The 20,343-nt window shown below is 40.1% G+C and overlaps 1 protein-coding gene and 1 pseudogene across 1 annotated transcript in view; both read right to left on the bottom strand.

Moving 5' to 3' along the window:
* Nucleotides 1–1,428: 1,428 nt before the first annotated feature.
* LOC144702804 (18S ribosomal RNA) lies at nucleotides 1,429–2,315 on the bottom strand (annotated as a pseudogene).
* Nucleotides 2,316–16,020: 13,705 nt separating this feature from the next.
* The window catches only part of LOC144701723 (rhamnogalacturonan I rhamnosyltransferase 1-like), a 7,480-nt gene continuing 3,157 nt past the window's right edge, over nucleotides 16,021–20,343 (bottom strand). The window contains exons 5-8 of the mRNA XM_078573466.1: nucleotides 19,194–19,483; nucleotides 18,413–18,617; nucleotides 16,635–16,792; nucleotides 16,021–16,536 (exon numbers count right to left, since the gene is read on the bottom strand). Of these exons, the coding sequence (XP_078429592.1) occupies nucleotides 16,308–16,536; nucleotides 16,635–16,792; nucleotides 18,413–18,617; nucleotides 19,194–19,483 (882 nt within the window). The 3' untranslated portion in view covers nucleotides 16,021–16,307. The remainder of the gene's footprint in view (nucleotides 16,537–16,634; nucleotides 16,793–18,412; nucleotides 18,618–19,193; nucleotides 19,484–20,343) is intronic.

Genomic DNA, 20,343 nt, shown 5'->3' with positions numbered 1-20,343 from the left:
ATACATGTATATAACACTGAAAAATAGTGAATAATTAATCTTCATCTTGTTGTTTCATGTTCTGTCTTACTCTCTGCTAGTCTATACAACTTTTGTTTCAAAAAGGGATGCCAACCTCAAGTCCATTGTGTTAGATGGTGGCAAAGCCGAAAGACGAAGAGACATGAATTTTACTTGAACAAAAGGCTCACTTACCTTAAATTTTGAAGTTTACTTTTAAAAGGAGAGATTTCAATGTATTTTTTATCCACCTCGAGGTTGAACTGACTTTTTCACATATTATAGGTCTTTTTTACAGATCAATTTCATTTCTGTTATCCTTTTGAAGGGGGTACTAAAGATAACTCATAACATAAAAGAGCTATGTAGTTTATGGGATGAAGAAAACTAATCATTTTTCTCCATGATTGAAAACATGAGCTAGACCCTAACATTTTCTTCAAATTGAAATAAGATATGAAAAACCATAAGAACGTTAGGTCATTTTATTCTCAGCTTAAAATTCTTGAGAGGACTTTTACGATTTTACTTTTTTTGAATTATTTCAAAGATCTGTTTCTTTTTTGGTGAAAACAACTTGCTGTAAAATTCGTTCATAATTTGGGAACAGTAATCCTAAACTTGGAGTAGTTCATACTACTTAGTGAACCTGTTAACATCATTTCTTCCTTATAAATCAGTAAAACTCCTCGTCATGCAAACTCATCAGGTAATCGTTCATAATAAGCCATGAGTTCAACTTTCTTTGGTTATAAGTCATACAAACTGTTTCAGAGTATGTTAATCTAATAAGCACAAATTCAACATCTGTGACTGCACTCATGATTATGTATGATGTATCAAAATCATCTATCAAATTTGATAATCAACAATATCACTAAACCGTTTGGAATATCACTCAGAAACCAATGCTCCCCTTTTGATGAGGTGACGTAAGATTTTCAGGATAATAATAATTTCTTGTCTATATGTTGTTAGATGTTTTCTGAAGACACGTTATGACAAATTATAATTTTAGGCTAACTTTTTGCGATGAGACTAAATATTTTTTTCCTAACAAAAGGGTTTTTCTTAAGTACATCTTTCAATAAGAAGACGCTAGAGAGACAAGAATAAGTAATGTGTGCACCATCATAAAAAGTGTTTAGGTAAATTTGGGGAAAAGGAAATTAGTCATATTTACTCTCACATACTCTCAAGAATAGCTATATCTGTAAAATAATAATGATTAAATAGCTAACTTTATACAAACGATCCAATTTTAAACAGTATTTTTATCTTCCACACATTTTAACATCTGAAATGGGATCTTTGCCTTATAGTCTCAAATTCCAATGATTATCATAAATTAGGGGAATCCTAGACAACTATCTATGAAAAATATTTTCTCAAGAACATATTTATTATACAGGATTATGATTATGACCATTATGTTCTTTGCACATTTCGAACAAATTTGAGTTTCATTCTTCCAAACGTACTCCCCAGGTGGAATACTGGACACCTTAGCTACAGCACTATGTGGGTCAGTACGCACAGTACCTAGTATCCATCATTTACATCAAGAACTACTAGAGTATCCAATCCCATTCGCTCCCCTACCTTTTGTCTCGTAGTGTTATTTTCAGGGCAGCAAAGTGGTTTCACCATTAGTGTGCTTTTCGATCTCTATGCATTTCACCGCTCCACCAAAAATTCTCTCCGCCCCTATCATACTCCAGCTTAGTAGTTTCCATTGCCTGTCCAGAGTTGAGCTTTGGGATTTGATGATGGACTTGAAAAGCCACCTATAGAAGCATAACACCCAATCATTCCGGATAACACTTGCATCCTCTTTCTTAACACGGATGCTGGCATAGAGTTAGTCGATGCTTATTCCTTAGATACCGTCATTGTTTCTTCTTTGAGAAAATAACTTCATGACCCGTGGGCCTTCTACCTCCACGCGGCATTGTTTTGTCAGGCTTTTGCCCATTGGAGAAAATTCCCCACTGCTGCCTCCCATAGGAGTCTGGGCTGTCTCAGTTACAGTGTGGTTGATCATCCTCTCGGACCCACTATTGATCATCGCCTTGGTAAGCTGTTACCCCACCAACTAGCTAGTCATGCAAGCCCCACCTAAGCAGATTCCTCCTTTTGCTCCTCAGCCTAGGGGTATTTATCAATTGTTTTCAATTTCTGTTTCCCTCCCAAGGGCAGGTTCTTATGTGTTATGCCTCACTCTCCCGTCCGCCACTTGAAACACCACTTCTCATCTGACTTTCATGTGTTAAGCATGCCGCCAGCATTCATCTTGAGTCAGGATCAAACTAGCCATGAGATTCATAGTTGCATTACTTATAGCTTCCTTGTTCGTAGACAAAGCTGATTCGGAATTGCCTTTCATTCCGAAGCATAATGTGTATCCATGTGCTTCATATTAGCATGGAGTTTGCTCCCAGAAATATAGTCATCCCTACCCTATCATGTCAATCCCACAAGTCTTTCATTCATTCTCGTTCGATCACTCTGGTGGAGCAAGTCAAAATAGAAAAAGTCACGTTGTGTTTAGGGATAATCAGGCTTTAACTGATGACTTCCACCACATCAGGTGACACCCTACTGCTGAGTCATATCCTTTCCTAGCCCCTATTGAGAAATAGAACTGACTAATCCTATGTCAAAGGGTAGAGAAACTCAATGCCACTGTACCACTATTTTTTTTTGCTACCAATACAAGGACTCAATTTTCTTAATAAAATTGAGTCCTTGTATTGGTAGCAAAAACTCAAAATGATCAGACACTTATGGAATTATTTTTGCTTTATTGGATTCCATAATATCTTCTACTTATTAGTACTAATTGTATTACTAAATCAGAAATAAAAATGTTTTTATTTTTCCATGTGAGTACCACGTTCTTCAAAATGATCTGCATAATTATGTAGATTAAGGGGGATGGATTCAAATATAAATGCAAAAAAAAATTAGTCATTGTACCATCAAAAATAAGAATATAATGGAAATGATGATTTTCACTTTATACGTTTAAATAGATATATATATCTATACATGAAGGATTATTAATATATAAAAACTGCATTGGAACGTCAACTTTTCTATTTCCATGAATCGATCTGTCCAATATAGTTATTTCCTACTATCGATAATATTTCAGACATTGGCTTCATGATGATTCTAATATTTATTTATTTCTATGAAGAAGAATGTAAATTAGTTTTAACTACCTCAACCAATCTTTTATGAACTGCTTTCAAGTTTAAACTATAATATGTAGAACCAAATGGAAAGAATCGCAAAAAAGTTAAAATTATTAGGATCGTAAGCAAACTGCCTTGTCCCTTTAACACAATTTAAATCTATAAATTTGATACTTTATAAAAGTGGAGATGTTTTTTATGGGTTTTGTGGCTTAGATTGAGATGAAAAATTAACTATTCATGTAGTGGAATACTCTTAACAAAGGATAATAGCATATAACAACTTGTGCAGAAACAGATCTGTGATTTCTTAGTTCCTCAAGTGAAACATGTTGAGCTCTTTATTTGTCCACCTCTATATGTATCCACATGATCCCCAACCCTTCAAGTATCCTCTTCATCTTGACAATTCCCTTTATCACTCCATCATCATCATTATGACATTTAAATGGCATCTAGAGTGGGTACAAGCTAAGGCAATGGTGGGGTATCTGAAAAATTATGGCAATGGTGAATTTCTTTTAGTGCATCTCCCTATCTATACTTAAATGAGAGGTTTTCATTAGAACTACTATCAATGAAGACTCTTCACCATCATCCCATAATCTAATGTGAAGCATACTCTTTTTTGAGTGGAAAATAGACACAATCATTATCAAGGTGAAGTAAAGTTGGTGTTGATGTTTATGCAGAATTCTAGATACTTTGGATCCCATACCTCAAACAAGCATAAATTAGAGAGTGTCATCATCCACTTCAGCCATGAAAGCACTTAAACATCTGGGACTAAAGCATTGTGCATACTGATGTAGTCTTAAATAGTAAGAAGAATGTCATTGTTCATAAACAATATTATTATGGTCATGATGGACATTTCTTTCTTCCATTGGAGAAATCAATACATCAGAGAACATTAGGATTCATTCAGCCTATCATTAGTGATATGCTCATGAGTCCCAATGTTTCCTTAACTTGGCCCCATCATATGTCTGGTTGAGCCAAATAAGCTTTAGGTTCACTAGGGAACATTACTTAAAGTGAAATAGTAGAGGATCTAAAGCCCACGATCATATTTGTTGATGGCATCGACATCATTGGACAATAGTGTCACTGAACATAAAATTTTCATAACCCTAATCTTCACATTCTGATTCAAAGACATAATATTTGAGATCGATGAATATAGAGAGAAATATTGAAGATGTCAATGAGAGAGAGAGAGAGAGTTAAATTACAAGCATATTGAAGTCAAGAGTGATGGATATTATGTGGCCATCAATCCAAATCACACCATCATATTTATTTAAGTTCATTGAATAAAATATTACACTCATTATCATTGCAGTGTGATGTTTATAATGATGTCCATGACTGCGTGCAATGACATAGTGAATTATGATGAGATCATAATACATTGATCATTAGTCTTCAAACATGTATTCTAAATATTCATGTTCAATAGAAAGTCAAGATGGACATCCAATTATCCAGATAGAATAGCACTAACTAATCCTATTTATACGGTAAGTATAGTTTATCCTATGGCTATTAGTGTGGTGATGCTAAGGATTGATAGTAGGTGTTCTTTGGAAAAAGAATTCACTGAATTGATCCAAAGAATCCCTGAATGGTATTATATCTAAATGTTAATCAGGCTGATTCATGTCATAGTTGTATAAGTGATCCAGTGACCTAAGATACCAAGGCATCTCGTGGATGGAAAACTACATTTTGACTACGACTTACGAGCCCCTAATCATGGGATTCAAATAAGTCATACCTCGGATGTAGTAAGAAGCTCATGGATATGATTGAGTGGTCAAGACGGGATCATCTGCCCTCGATAAAAGAGGAGATTGACTAAAGTAAGATAATGCAACGCATCCTGGGCTAGGGTAGTGAGGATATTGGCGAAGGTATTCTCCGATGATCCCCGGTACGCATACCCTAAGTCATTTGATAGATTTGGGTTTGACAATCAACCATACCCTAAGTCATTTGAGAGTTTCAGGCAGATGATGGATTATACATATACGGCAACCGATGATAGTAAAGGTTCCATGAGGGAGTTCAACACTACTCAGTATCTTCTAGAGCACGAGGTGTAGCTTGGCACCCCATGGGCTGGAAACTTAACCTATCGATTGGATTAAATCAATTCTTATTTAATAAATCTATATGGTGATATAGTTAATTAATAAGATTTTCCAATAATTTTTATTGGATCACTAAAGTTATTAACAAGAATGATACATGGGCCTAGAGGGTCACACACATAAGATCATAGGGGCATTGATGAATATATTCTACTTTATGGGGTTTTTGAGAAAAACTTAAGTAAATTATAAATAGGGAAGGGTCACTCATTTCAAGCCCAGGCCAGCCAGAATTGAGAGCCCTCCTTTCTCCATTCTCATTTCTTTTCTACACAACCAAGGATAGTGTCTTCAAGGAGATTTGCAGAAAAAGACATGGAGATCCAAGAGCAACGTGATCGCGTGTATACCTCTTGAGGCCGGGCACATGAACGGATTAAGAACCATCTCAAAGTAAGCAAATCAAGGGTGAAATAAGTTCACCATAAGGTACATGTGATGTATTTTTTAAAATATATATTGAGAATCAAAAACACACACCTGCATCCATGGAAAATAGGATTTCCATGGTTTAACCAAGGCACAAAACCCAGCAAATAGAACATTACAAGAGAGAAAATGAAAGAAACTCCACGGGTCTGACTATTAGGAGTATATTAGCTTGGGTATTTGAGATGTTTGTTGGCTTCAGACACTCGTAGAACTTCTAAGCTGATGAAGGTAGTAAGTATGGCATTTGGCAGTTATGCCAGTATAGCTGGTAATGATAGGATTCTCTACTTGTTTATATATTCCTAAACAGAAATAATATTTTAAGAAAATAAGTGTTCCACCATTGCTTCAATTTTTCAAACATTGACCTAACTTCAAGTTTCAATTTCAAAGGATAGATATACAAATGACAAAAATGTATGTGGTTGAGAAGCCAATCACACATTCAAAATCTCATTCATAATTCACTAATGCATTGTAGTCCTTATAATGCACGTGTGATGTTTGTGAGGAAGTCTATGAATGCATGAACTGAATTTATGAATTGTGATAAGGTCATAATATGAACATCACTAGTTTTTATTTAAATGATACTCAAAAAGACATGAAAGTGTCTATCAAGAATAAAACTATCTAGTCCCACTCTTATGATGAGTTGATCTAAGTTGTAGGCATTGGTGTGGAGACACTAGGAATAGATATTGTGTGATCCTTAGTAGAAAGAGTTTACTGAATTGATCTGTAAGAAGTTATGAATGTCTTGTATCAGACTGTCAAACAAGTTGATTCACTTTAGAGTTGTGTAAGTGGCCTTCTGATTTGAGATACCAAAGACGTCCTATGGACAAACATGTTTACTTTGACTATGACCTGAGAGTTTCTTTAATGGAATTCCAAACCATCTTAGCCTGGGTGAAGAAGAAGATCATGAAAATGATTGAGCTGTCAAAGATAGGACTGTCCACCCTAGGTATAAGATGAGACAGTCCAAGGAAGACAATGCAATCACGTCTTTGGCCAAGGTAGTGAAATATGAAATAATATTGGTTAGATTATTTCCAAACATATCAATGCTAACTTGGACAACCAATCAGGGTTTGATAGTTAACTATACCCTTAGTTATCCTAAGAGCATCAAACAAATGAGGTTCAATGAGCAAGTAACTATACTATTTTTAACTTTTAGAGCACGAGGTGTAGCTTCTCAACCTACATCCTACATTAAATCACTCCACGATTAATTATTTTATATGATGATATATAATTAATTTTTAAGGCTGATTAAGGTTATTAGGTAAGTGGAGTTGTTAGCTAGATTGATACATGGGCCTAGGGGCATAGCAAATGGTCTTTTGGAGGTTTTAAGTAGGTTTTGATGGTTATGGTCTGGTCTAGGTTTTTAACGAAAACCTTAACCTTACCTAAAGTTTGGTCCACTTACAATCCCTTCTTGTTTGGTCTCGTTACGGTTCAGACCGGGCCCTATCCGATTAGGTTGACTAGTCAAGGTCAAGGTCAATGTACAAAATTTATGTTGATGGGTATGTTGAATATCCACTTAACAAGATTTGGAACCTTTGATAAGGAATGCTGACGAAGGCAAATTGTTGCTGTAATTTTAATTTGCCTACAATCAAATACATTTATAAAATGTAGAAACTTACCTGGAAGATGTATAAGTGAGAGTAAGGTCATCTTCACAGGGACTGGCCTTTAGGTTTAGCTTCAATAATTGAGTTATTAATGATAAGCCAAAAATAGGGGTGAATTTTATGAAATTTTAAACCTCGTCGTTGTCAATTTAAGCTTATACAATAAAATTTATAAAAATCCTACTTAAGATGTGTAGTGATAAGTACGAGTATCGTCCAAGGGAAGCTAGTAAGGACTCCAATTGATGTTCTTCTTGAATAATTTGAATCTATTTGGGGTTAATTTCATCTTCAACAGTGATCAAATTACCCTAATTAGAGGAGAAGTTTAGAAAGGGGGGTAGAAATGATGAGAGGAGTAGAAGAAATAAGGGGCTCTAAATTGAATTAATTGATCCAATTGAAACGATCAAAGAATTCAATTAGAGAGATTAAGAATAAAATTTAGATTTGTTCTGGCTGGTTCTAAAGGTTTGATAATTCATGAAGTTTAATTTCCTAGAAAGTTAACCCTTTTATAGTTTTCTTGATACGCTCTTGGAATAGCTAGGTAAATCTCTCAATTTATCCTCTCAATCCTAGTCAGGGCTTGTACATGCCGCTCAAGCCAAGCGATTTCTAAGTTCAGACAAAGATCAAGATGAATGATTAAGAGATTCAACTAACAACATCTGAAATACACCAAAAATTCAATTACAACAAAACAGGTTGATCCAAGCTGGATCTCCTCTCAAAAAATTATTCTAAGGTTAAATGAGAAAAATTATCATTTTACCCCTAATTAGTAATTAATTTTCTTCCATCAATGTTGGCTTGATCTGAATGATCCAACCATATAAATAGAAAGAGGGGATCAAGACGAGCAAATCCATAAAAAATCATCTCAATCAGACTTCAGGATCAAAAGTTATTAATAAATGAATTTAAACCAATTTTAGTCTTTGGATTTAAATTCATTTATTTATTAATTTATTTACTCCACATGCAATGATATGTCGACTTCGGATTGGCTGATGCATTTTAACTGCTTTTTTTCGGGTTGAGCCTGCAGACGCCATGTACCCCCCTGGCGAAAAAAATCCAAACGAAAAGATTTTTGAAAAATGCAAATCGAAACATATGCTACGCATCTAAACCTGTGTTCTTCAGTGCACGGACGATCCAAAACATGCAACGTCTTCGCCCGTGTGTGCGCGTTGTATGCCCCGCACGGGCGGTGAACTTACCTCCCGGTGGCCTCCCACATAAAACGCCATCGGATTCACATCCGACGGCCGAGATGAGGCCACATCGATCGCCCGAAAGTCTCTCCGCTGGTTTTGCTATAAGGTCCTTAAAAATGGAAAATGGCCACCTGACGTCGCCCGAAAATAATTATGGATATGCCCCTTTCCCATTCTCTCTCCTCTGAATTTTCCTGAAATCACAAAAATACCAAGCACATTTTTAATTAAATCCCTGCCACTTTTACATTATGTGTCTATGCCACTACCGAGAGCTGTTTTTAGGGATATAATTTCAACCCGTAATTACAAAAGCCCCTAAAAGAGTAAAAATTGCTTTAAAACTCATTTTCACGTTATAAATATATCCTTTTCCTCTTTAAAAATTCATTTCTCACTTAAATAAATCCCAAAAAATCCATAAAATCCTAAATAAATCATAGAAATTCCAGAAATTCTAGAAAATTCAGTAATTCATCCCTATACTAATTAACCTTGAAATTAAATTTTAAATCTGCCATTTTCATTTAAAAATAAACATTGCAAGCTCAAATAAATCCCAGAAAATTCATAAAATTAACAAAAACTTAGGGAAAAATCAGAAATGACTTGGAAACATTAATTATATGAAATTTTAAACTCTTTAAGTGCATAACGTTGTCCTAATAACATGAAATAAAGACCGAATTTAGGGTGTTATCAATTAGTTAATAAAATGTAGTAATAATACTAAAGAAAATGGGAATAAGAAGAGATAAGTAATCAATAAGTAGAGGGGATATTAGTTTCATACGGTAATAAGATAAGTGTAGAAGAGAAAATATCTAACATTATATATATATATATATATATATATATATATATATATATATATATATATATGTACTAGTGTTAGGCCCCTAACTAGGCGACATTCCTTGCCCAGAGGCCTGCGTGCTTATTGGGAAGGTTTGTCCTTGTAATTGGCTCACGACATTTCTAAGGACTGAGTCATTATGGATAGCGATATCCAAATACCTGATCTATTAGGCCATTGCCACTGCCGGTGGTGATTCACGGTAGACTGCGCACATGCGCGTCCAAGTCCAAGGCAGGACGGATCAGATGCGGCCCGCGCGTGCTGGGCGCGCGGGCTGAATGGCACAGACGCGCGCGCGCGCAAGCGCCGAGCGCTGACGCCAAACGCCACGCGCGGGCGCCAACGCTACCCGCCAGCGTCGGGCGCTGCGCGCCGGAGTGGGAAACGCTGCGCGCGGGTGCGGGACGCACAGGCCGGGCGGCATGTCGCGAGCGCAGCGTGCGGAGTTGCGCGGATACCGTGCAGCGGCCGCGCGGGCAGCGCATGCATTGCGTGTGCGAGGCGCGCGGCTGGGAGACATCCCCTCCAGGAGACTAAGGCATGTGGCGCACAGAGAGCGCCAAGACGGCACGATGGGCGCATGGCGCTTCTACGGGTAATGATGGGCGCGCAGCGCCCGGCTCGGGGGCGTCGAATGTGGTGGCACCGCGCAGACTGCGCGCTAGAGCGTTGACATGGGTGCTGGCGGCGTGTGTGATCGTCAAGGCAGAGGTGGCGTGTGTGATTGCTAGGCCCGGGGGTGCACGGCGCCCGGCCCGGCGCGCTTGTGTAGCGGCAGAACGGGCATGCGCGCGCAAAGCGGCGGCCCTGAGGCGGTGTGGCGACATTACCTCGGCGCAAGGCGCCTCGTCTCGTTCCTTGTAACACCCCTCGTCTTCCCCCATGTAATCTACGATGTATTCTTGATGATATCAATGCAATGACCCCATTCACTGACGGTGCCTAGCACCAACCACTCCTCTAACCCCTTCTATGCGATCTTAAGCAATCCCAAAAGCTTCCGCTGCAAGAGATCAAGGCTGCTCAGTGTTCTGCCCAAGCATTGAGGCCGTCACACGTCAATTCCGAACAAAGAGTCCTAGCTCGAGATTTGACCGTGTGACAACTAGACATACTGAGAATAAGGAATTAAGGAATTAGATTTTATATCTAAAGATGGTATTAAGGAATTAACGAACTTGACGCCACCGCCACAGGCCCCTCCTCGTTTCCCTTTCATCTTTTGCGGTATCATTACTCCTTTTAGTGTCGATTTATTTCGTCTGCTCCTCTGCCTTGAGAGATCCTTTGATTACTACATAGGAATAGCCACCATCTCGTATAGAGCACTTCTTGATGGTAACGGATTAGCTAGTTATCAATGACAGTACGGACGCCACCAGACGATGCCACATCTCCCACTCTATCGGTCTTTGAGCTGACCCCTGGGGTCATTGGGAGCTTGGGCAAGGCTCGACACCCCCTGTATCGTCTCCTGACTCTCGTCCTATGTCAGTTGGTCTCTGTGATTTCCTCGTTCAATTTCCCCATTTACACTTGCTTGCACTTCTATTACTTGGCATCTCGCGCATAGTAGCTACCCTAGTGGTGCAACGCGACAAACCGAGCACGTCATGTTACATCAGGATCGATAATAGGGATATGTATATTTTTTAAATGTTTATAAAGTGGAACTTATATAAATTGCAATATATTTATTGCACATACTAGGTGTTCGATGAATTGCCCCAACAAAATCCGTGAATCAAAATCGATAAAAAATGCAATATATGGTGAATTATTCAGTTAAATTCTGCCGCTAATATCAAAACGGATGTACGAGGGATAATCTACGAGTATCAGATCTCGCCGAATACCCTGATTTGGAGAACAGGAGTGGCGGCACTGGTCGCCACCGCCGAGCCTCCGTTTAGTCGTTCTCCTGCTCTCCTCCATCGTTTGGGTGCGATTCGACAATGATCTGACCTTTGAGATCTTCTCAAGAGTCCTTTGAGCAGTTGAGATGTCACGGCACCCCAACCAGCCTCTAGGTCACCTGTGAGAGTCCTTCGCCGTCCCTCTTTTCCTGCGGCCGGAGATGGTGAAATTCAATGGTCTCGACCCTTTTTAACGGCCTGGGAGGGATCCCTTAGGTCGTCTGATGGAGGGGGATGGCCCTAGGAGTCCTCCCAGGTTGTTGGATTGCCCAGCGGTCCCCCCTCGCAGGCCGAAAATGGCCTCCGGCTGCCATCATCAATGGCCAGGGGCGAGAGAGGACGTAAATGCCCCTGGAGTTTGATGGGGCTCATATGGGTCCAAAGGCTGCAATTAAATCGCAGCTGTGGACCTGGATTAAGTGGTGTACCCCTTTGTTTCCCCGCCAACTCCCTGTCACCGTCTGCGTAGACCATCCACGTCACTGCCTCCTTCTCTGATTCGTCTGTCGACGCGTCCCGCAGCTGCGTCATGTGTAGTGGGACTCGTTAGAGGCCAAAAAAAAAGAATAAAACAATTAAAATGAACAGATAAGATCTCTACCATCCGATCTTCCTTACGAAGATCAGACGGTTCAGACATAACCGCCCTTTAAAATGGCCTGAAATAATAGGGGCTTGGGGCCGGGTTGGCTCGAAGCCCGAACATCTTATGTTTTGTAAATTGGTCAGATCGCGGCCCATTGGGCCATGATCCCATTGTTCTTCACTGGCCCTGCCCGATGCGATTCTAAAAGATTATGGGATTTAAATCCCATATAGAAAGTTTGAAAAAAAAAACGCTATGTAATGTTATGTGCATTTCTTTCATTGAAATCAAATACATACCTCTATTGTGCGAAAGTCTCTGCGGGCCTTTGTGGGCATGTTTTACTTGTGCGGCCAGCTTGGGCTATCCAGCCAGTCGCGTAAACCCTACTGGTTGTGGGCTGGCTTGAGCCATGTGCTCTTTTGCCTACGACTGGCTTGGGCTTTTTGTGCCTGTCCGGTTCCTTAGCTGGCCCGATAAACCCCTTTTTTATTTTTTATTTCTTTATCGTTCTTCTTTCTTCTTCAATAGTTTTCTCTATTTCTTTCTTCAAATTCAATACCCGCTTCACCCCTGCACTTTCATAAACAACATACTAAATAGAACATTAGAAAATTAAAAAAGTTTTAAATGTTTATTAACTATGAAATATTTTAATTGTATAACATTCATTAAAAAATGACGTTCAAATGCAATTTTCATCATTTGCTCTATTTAGTGCATGAAATGCAATATTTCATAAAATTTGGGTTAAATGCACATAAAATATTCCTAAAATCCCCTTAAAACATGTATAATTATATGACTCATTTTGGATTTATCAAATGCATGTTCATCTCCCTTTCCTTCTTCCCCCCTCCCTCAATCTCCCTCTCTATATCTTTCTACCTCCACACTAGGGATGGTCCAAACCGTGCGAGCGGTTCGCGCTCGTGCGATTTTGCAGTTGTGCAGTGCGGTTGTGTGATGAACCGCACGCCAAATCCGCACACTGCGCAAGGGTCGGTGCAGTGCGGATGTGCGGATTTTTGAAGGTGCCCCCCCCCCACCCACCCCCCCTCTCTCTAGCCCTCCCTCGCCCCCCACCCGACCTCCCACCCTCCTCCCCCCGCCGCCGCCCACACCCCCCCCCCCCCCCGGCCCCGGCGCTGCCACCCCCCACGCCCCTAGCACCGCCCCCCCCCTGCCCCCGCCGCCCTCCACCCCCCCCCCCTCTCCTCCCCCCTTGGCCCCCGCCACCGCTCTCTCTCTGTCCTCCACCCCCCGGCCGCCACCACCCCCCACCCTGGCCTTCTCTCTACCCCCTCCGTCCGCGGCCCCCCTTCCATCCCTCGGCCTCCTGCCCCGGCCGCCCCTGCCCCCCTCCCCCGGCCGCCCGCACCTCACTTCCCTCTGACCGCCCGGGCCCCCACCACCCCCACCTCCCCGGCCGCCGCGCCCGCCCTCCCCCACTGCACCGCCCTCTCTCGCTGACGACCATCACCACCCCCCTCCTCCCCCCCCCACCCCCCACCCCTCTGCCGCCCGCACCGCTGACTCCATCCCCTCCGCCCGCGCCCCCCTCCCCCCTCCGAACCCGCGCCCCCTTCAAACCAGCCCCCCCCACCCTTCCCGCCCCCCGCCGCCCTCTCTCGCTAACGACCGCCACCGCCCCCCCGGCAGCCCGCACCCCTGCCCTCCCGCTGCCCCCCGCGGACCGTGCCCCTGTACAACGGTGTGCGAATAAGTGCATTGTGCGGTGCGAATTTACGCACGAATTCGCACCGCACATCGCACAGGCCCTTTTGTGCGTGCGAAAATTTGCAAATTCACACCGCACCACACGACCAACTCAACTCCACATCTCCCTTTCTTTGTGGATAACTATCAAGGTGAATAGAGAAAGAAGAAATGTTCAATAGAGAAAGCAATTTTTCTGGGTTCTTACAACTTTCCTTCGAAGAAGAATTCTAAATTAAGTGTGTGCCCACATATGATCAAGTACATGGTGACTACATTGAGCTCAATAAATACCTCTAAGGCGACTTGGATTTAATATTTTTTAGAATTTCACAAAAAAATAATTATAAAAAATGTAATAATTTACTTCTGATTCTGGTTCAGTTTGACCCTTGGACCTAAACCTGCCCGTCCATCCAGTCTAGCAGAAAGGGAGGACCTATAGTTCTCATTTTAGTCATGTTGAAGTGTTGAACCTGTCCTCAAACCTAAGTGTTCAACCCTAGTTGGAAGATCAACTTAAATTTTAAGGGTTTTAATAAAACGACTGTCAAGTATAAATAAGATAAGGCCCTAAATAAAATTCACCCAGTCCACAATTAGTTAGGTGCAGCACCCTTTTTCTCTTTTGTCCTCTTAGCTCATCCCCACTCCCACTGCTATCAAAATGGCATAACGTCAATGGAGTGAAAATGGATATTGTCAAGATGGAGAGGATTAAATGTATTGGAGATTATTGGGATGGATCTAGAGGTTGGACACATGAACAGCTCAACTCATCTCACTTAAGGAACCAAGAAACCACAGATCTGATCCATGCACCAGTGATTTGGTCATAAGTTGTAGACTGCTGTTATGATTATGTCCACAGTCTTCCATCGCATAAATCACCAAGGTTTCACATTAATCAAGACCCTACAACCCAACAAATGTAACCCATGATGAGTTAACCATTAGAGGTGAAGTTTTAGGGTCAGTATTTAAATGATCATCATACAACCACCATTTAAATGATTACATCATCCACATGGTTTGGATGCATTATGTAATAATGTTAAAATTCATATAAGATGAATAACATTATTAGTGTTCCAGCACATTTCCTATTTAATATAATATTATTTTTTACAAATTATTTATAATATCAGATATTGATTCAGGAAGGGATATTACTCGATGACCCTCAGTTTTTATTTACTGATATACATCTCTTGTTGAATCTCAAATCATGTTTATCTTAACCTTGGTACATATGATAATTTGGATAGGAATCAGAAAGGTGCATGACAGATCGAAATCCACAATTTTTCAAAAAAACCTGGTATAATAAAATGCTTAACTATATAACCTATAATAACTAGCAATATTTAAAAACAAAAATTTGGAACAATTGGAATCAGAAAGGTACATGACAGATTGAAGTCCACTGACCTGATCCACTTGGCTAAATCTACCCCAAAAAGCCATATCTTAAATATGACTTCTGGGGTAAATTTTAAACAATCGCAAAGGAAAATAAATTTGTCAAGTGGATCACAGTAATGGATTTCAATCTGTCATGATACCACCTAGACGTTGTAAACATTTAAAAAAATAATACAGATAAAACTAAATATGTTCTTTCGACTATTTCAGCAATCAGTTCACTTCAATATGTGATTCACATATAGTGTTATGTATAATATTGTGAAAATTAGATGTCTGACCAAAAACTATTTTATGGCTTGTTTAAGGCTATATAATCATAGATAAGATCTCTACCGCTTGTATTGACCAGAATTGCATTATAGTCATGGATAAATAAAACCTGGACAGAGAAATTATTTAAATTTGGTGTTATACTGCATTTCAGAAGAATTGGACATGGGAAGAAGAATAAAACCCTTAAATTTCAGAATAGAAGATAGTGATTTGAATTAGCTCATATTGATATTTGTTGGCATGGAGTATGGAGTATAAGTCTAAAACCAAACTGAAGAAAAAATATGTTACATTGAGAAAAAAAATGTGACTATTGGAGCTCCCCCCTCCTTAGCTGGCATACTTATATTTTTAATGCATCAGTTTATTTTCTTTTACCCAGATTATATTTTTTCTCTCTTCTGATCTCAAGATAGAGCACTTTGAGGAGCTAAGGTGCAAGAGAAAATTGACCAAGACCAATCCCCTTTGTCCTCAATCTCAAGAAAATTTTGAATCAGATGAAGAAAAATAAATTGATAAAGGAAACCGATAAATAACCATTCTTTAATGGACCTGCCACAAAACAGAAGAGTATGCTCCAAGTAAACTAGAAAGCTTGTTATTCTAGTATCGTGTATAATTCAACAAGGATTTACATATTTGGATCCCTCGAGAACCAAACGGACGTATGAATGACGCCAACACCATAATTATGTACCCCCACTTTCAAGACAAATTTTAAAAAGAAATGAAACATAAGTAAAGGAAACCCTAAAAAATGGAATTAGAAAACCCTAAAGAATGAAATAAAATTAAAAGGAAAACAAGAGAAAAAACCTGGTCAGCCGCTGTGTTGTTGTAGCTCAAATCCAACCATTTGATTATGATGGACTGTGAAGGCATTCCCACGGATTGGCATAAAAATAATCTTCTTCTTTGGGCTTCTTATTTAATATTTTACGAGGTGAGGGCTTCCCCATCTTATCCAGATGGGCCACTCCTACTCCACTGACGAACTCATCCCAGGAGATTGTCTGGTTTCGAAACAAGTCTAGAAGCCTGACTAATTCTCTCCTGTCTAGCAATATGCTCTTCCTGTGTCCAAGGTACCTGCCCAAGATTAATAATTAAATAAAACCATAGTTCTTTCGCATCAAAATGTCATCAAACTATGAAGAAAATAGTCAACAGGAAATCTCAGGTCAAACCTGCGGTGTCCTTCTACTACTTTGGCCATGTTACCATTGTAGGTGGGAATGAAGACATCACTAGCTACTGAAACCATGTAATCAAGAGCAGCCATTTGGGAAGAATGGTTCTGAAATTGCCTCAACTCTTCCGCACCGAGAAGCATCTCCTTTTTCACCTAAAAAAAGGTTTTTTGCAGACCAATGTTAAGAAAAAGAAATTTCGAAAAAAGCGTTCTTTGTTACTCCAAAGAAACTTTAAAAAGAGGATTCTCGGAAAACCAGAATATTGCCCACCACCTCAAGAAAAATCAATAGATTTGGAATCAAGGACATGTCAAATTTCAAAAGCATTTCTGTAGATCCATGACGGGAAAGAGAAAAATAGAAGATGGATTTCTCTGTTATTTCAAACAAAATTCAAAAGGACGCTTCTTGAAAATCCCAAAAATTGTCTACCCCACCTTAAGAAAAGTCAATGAATTCAAAATCAAAGAAACATTATAACAAGAAGAAAAAGGGTAAATAGCACTGTACATCCCAAACCATGTCGAAAATCTGCGAGTTAAACTAAACTTTTTTTTGGCACGGTATATCCCAAACTCCTAAGTCGACGTTGACATATCCCGGTGATTACGTGGAATCCATCGTGGCTACCAGGTGGAACTCCGGCCAGATTTTGACCTGGCAGATCCCGCCTGGCAGCCACGCTGGATTCCACATCATAACGGGGATATGTCGACCTGCCAAGGGTTTTCCGATAAGAGAGAGAGGCATTCTAGAGAGAGAGAGAAGGAGAGAGAGAGAGGCATGCTAGAGAGAGACAAGGAGAGACAGAGGTTCTAGAGAGAGGTTCTAGAGAGAGAAAGAGAGGTGTTCTAGAGAGAGAGAAGGAGAGAGAGAGGTTCTAGAGAGAGAAAGAGAGGTGTTCTAGAGAGAGAGAGAAGGAGAGAGAGAGAGAGAGAGGTTCTAGAGAGAGAAAGAGAGGTGTTCTAGAGAGAGAAGGAGAGAGAGAGGTTCTAGAGAGAGAGAGAGAGGTGTTCTAGAGAGAGAGAAGGAGAGAGAGAGAGAGGCATGCTAGAGAGAGAGAAGGAGAGAGAGAGGTTCTAGAGAGAGGTTCTAGAGAGAGAAAGATAGTTGTTCTAGAGTGAGAGGCATTCTATAGAGAGAGAAAGGGAGAGAGAGGCGCGGGAGAGTGAGGGGAAGGTTATCGGCGATCGTCGTAGATATTGGAGAGAGAGAAAGAGAGTGAGAGGGGGGTCTCTCTAGAACACCTCTCTTTCTCTCTCTAGAACCTCTCTCTAGAACCTCTGTCTCTCCTTGTCTCTCTCTAGCACGCCTCTCTCTCTCTCCTTTTCTCTCTCTCTAGAATGCCTCTCTCTCTCTTATCGGAAAACCCTTGGCAGGTCGACATATCCCCATTATGACGTGGAATCCAGCGTGGCTGCCAGGTGGGTTCCGCCAGGTCAAAATCTGGCCGGAGATCCACCTGGCAGCCACGATGGATTCCACGTCATCACCGGGATATGTCGACGTCGACTTAGCGAGTTTGGGATATACCGTGCCAAAAAAAAAGTTTAGGTTAACTCGCAGATTTTCGACATGGTTTGGGATGTACCGTGCTATTAACCCGAAGAAAAATGGAACGCAATTTTTGGACCCATGTTCTGAAAAAGAAAAACGGAAAATGGGTTCTCTGTTGATACAAATAAAATTCAAAACGAGGCTTCAACAAAATCCAAAATATCAAATAACACCCTCAGAAAAATCAATGAATTCAAAATCATAGACAGACTTACAAGAAGAGGAAAGGATGAACGCAATTTTCGGAGCCTTTTTTCGCTGCCAAATATTTCACCAGCTGCGATGTAGATCTGAGTTTTCGGCCCAAACCCCAAGGCTCGTAAGACTGATGCTGTCTCTTCTGGGGTCAGAGGACAGAAGCCCAGCTGCCTCCTTTCTTCTGAATTGATCTCCTTCTCTCTCCACCATGGATATGCATATCTGAATGGATATCAACAAGATGCACCAAAGTTAAGAGTGGAGATCTACATTTTTGCTGAATGGACATCAACGAGATCTACCACCAAAGTTTCTCAAGGAAATTGTTTTGTCCCCAAAAAAAGAATGTCTTCTCACTCTATTGAGCATCCGAAATAAAACAGCGAGCAAAGTTTCCAACAAAACTTTAGAGTTTATCAAAGACAGTAACATTTTCGATCCTATTGAGCATCCAAATCAGGAGGAAGCAAATTGTTTGAAAGAAGATCTTAAAAAACGCAAGTTTTTCCAACGTTTTGAGCATCCTACAGAGGAGGGTACAAATTATTCAAAACGATGACTTTATTGTTTTATAAAAAAAATGTCTTTCTATCCTATTGAACATCATAATAAAGAGCAGGGCAAAAATTTTCGCCAAAGATTTTGTTCTTTTCAAAAACAACAGGTCTTTCCACATCCTATTGATCGTCCAAATTAAGAGAGGGAGATAAAAAGTTTTAACAAAGATTTTTTTCCTAAAAAAGGTATTTCAATTCTATGAAGTATACTGATCAGTAAAAAGGATAACGAAAGACGAACCTCATCTTCTTGAGCAACTCTGCCTCGTCCATGGAGCAACCATAAGTGCAACCAGAGAAAGCTAGCATATCCATCTCATATCTCAGATGCAATGCCACAAAGAACCCTTCAGAATGAAGAATCCGAACCAGTTTGTTCCCAAGCGACTCGATTCGATCAGTGAATCTCAGGGCATGATAATTTACTCGGCATCTAAGCCTCTGAAGCTTAACAGGAAGGCCATTGTTTGCCAACCTGGCATCTGTCTTGTTGAAATGTACAACTCTGTAAATCTTAAAAAGGGGAAGAACCTACAGAGCCAAGACCCAATCAGATATAAGGAAAGCAAGTCCAAAGCAGTTTTTTGTCAGCCGGGACACTTTCCTATTTTACTCTTTTCTATTTATTCTTTCTATATGTTATGCTCCCTATTTTCTTATTTCTTTCGTTTTCCCTTTCTAGACTAATGGGCCCACTACGAGTAAACATATTCTAGCATTTAAATCAGAGAGACTTAATGAAACTTGTGTGGTTTGCCCAATACGTGAGTTCCCCTCCGAGGGTTTCTTGCGGTGAGAAGCTGAAGACAGCAGTTCCAGCTTTCAATAGTATGAAGAAAGATATTGGGTGATTTAAACGTAGTGTGTGGTGAGTACAGTTCTGTGAACCAATATTACAGGGATTTGATACAATCTCTAACATCTGTCAGGGGTAATTTTGTCATATTATATTAGAATGATTCTCTTTAAATACTTGGCGCCCTTCCCTGAAGAGGGAGAGAAAAAAAACGTTGAATGAGGGCCTGTAACCCTTGTTACTTCTATCTCCCTCTATCTGTATCTCTCTCTCTACCCTGCCCAAATCATTACCCGATCAAGACCTTCCAGAAGTCACTATCAGAATTTGAGTTAAAAAGAACGCAATCCAAAGGAATAAATTGCAAATTTAGCATGGATCAGAGTGGGAAGTATTGTTCGACAAAAAAATCACTCAAGACAATTATCATTCTTACAAAATATGTTTAGGGGCTGATGATGAATTTTTCATCTTCATCATCATCCCTAAATTTTGTCATCCATTTTTGATAAAAGACAAGACAAGACAATGCAAGACAATGATGAGGTAATGATGGTACAACAACAAATTTGTCTTTGAATGATGATTTGGGCAT

Source organism: Wolffia australiana, chromosome 4 (assembly GCF_029677425.1).
Source record: "Wolffia australiana isolate 7733 chromosome 4, ASM2967742v1".
In the NCBI taxonomy this organism is placed as follows: Eukaryota; Viridiplantae; Streptophyta; class Magnoliopsida; order Alismatales; family Araceae; genus Wolffia; species Wolffia australiana.
The sequence above is the reverse complement of the archived record's forward strand: the minus strand, read 5'-3'. Positions and strand labels throughout refer to the sequence as shown.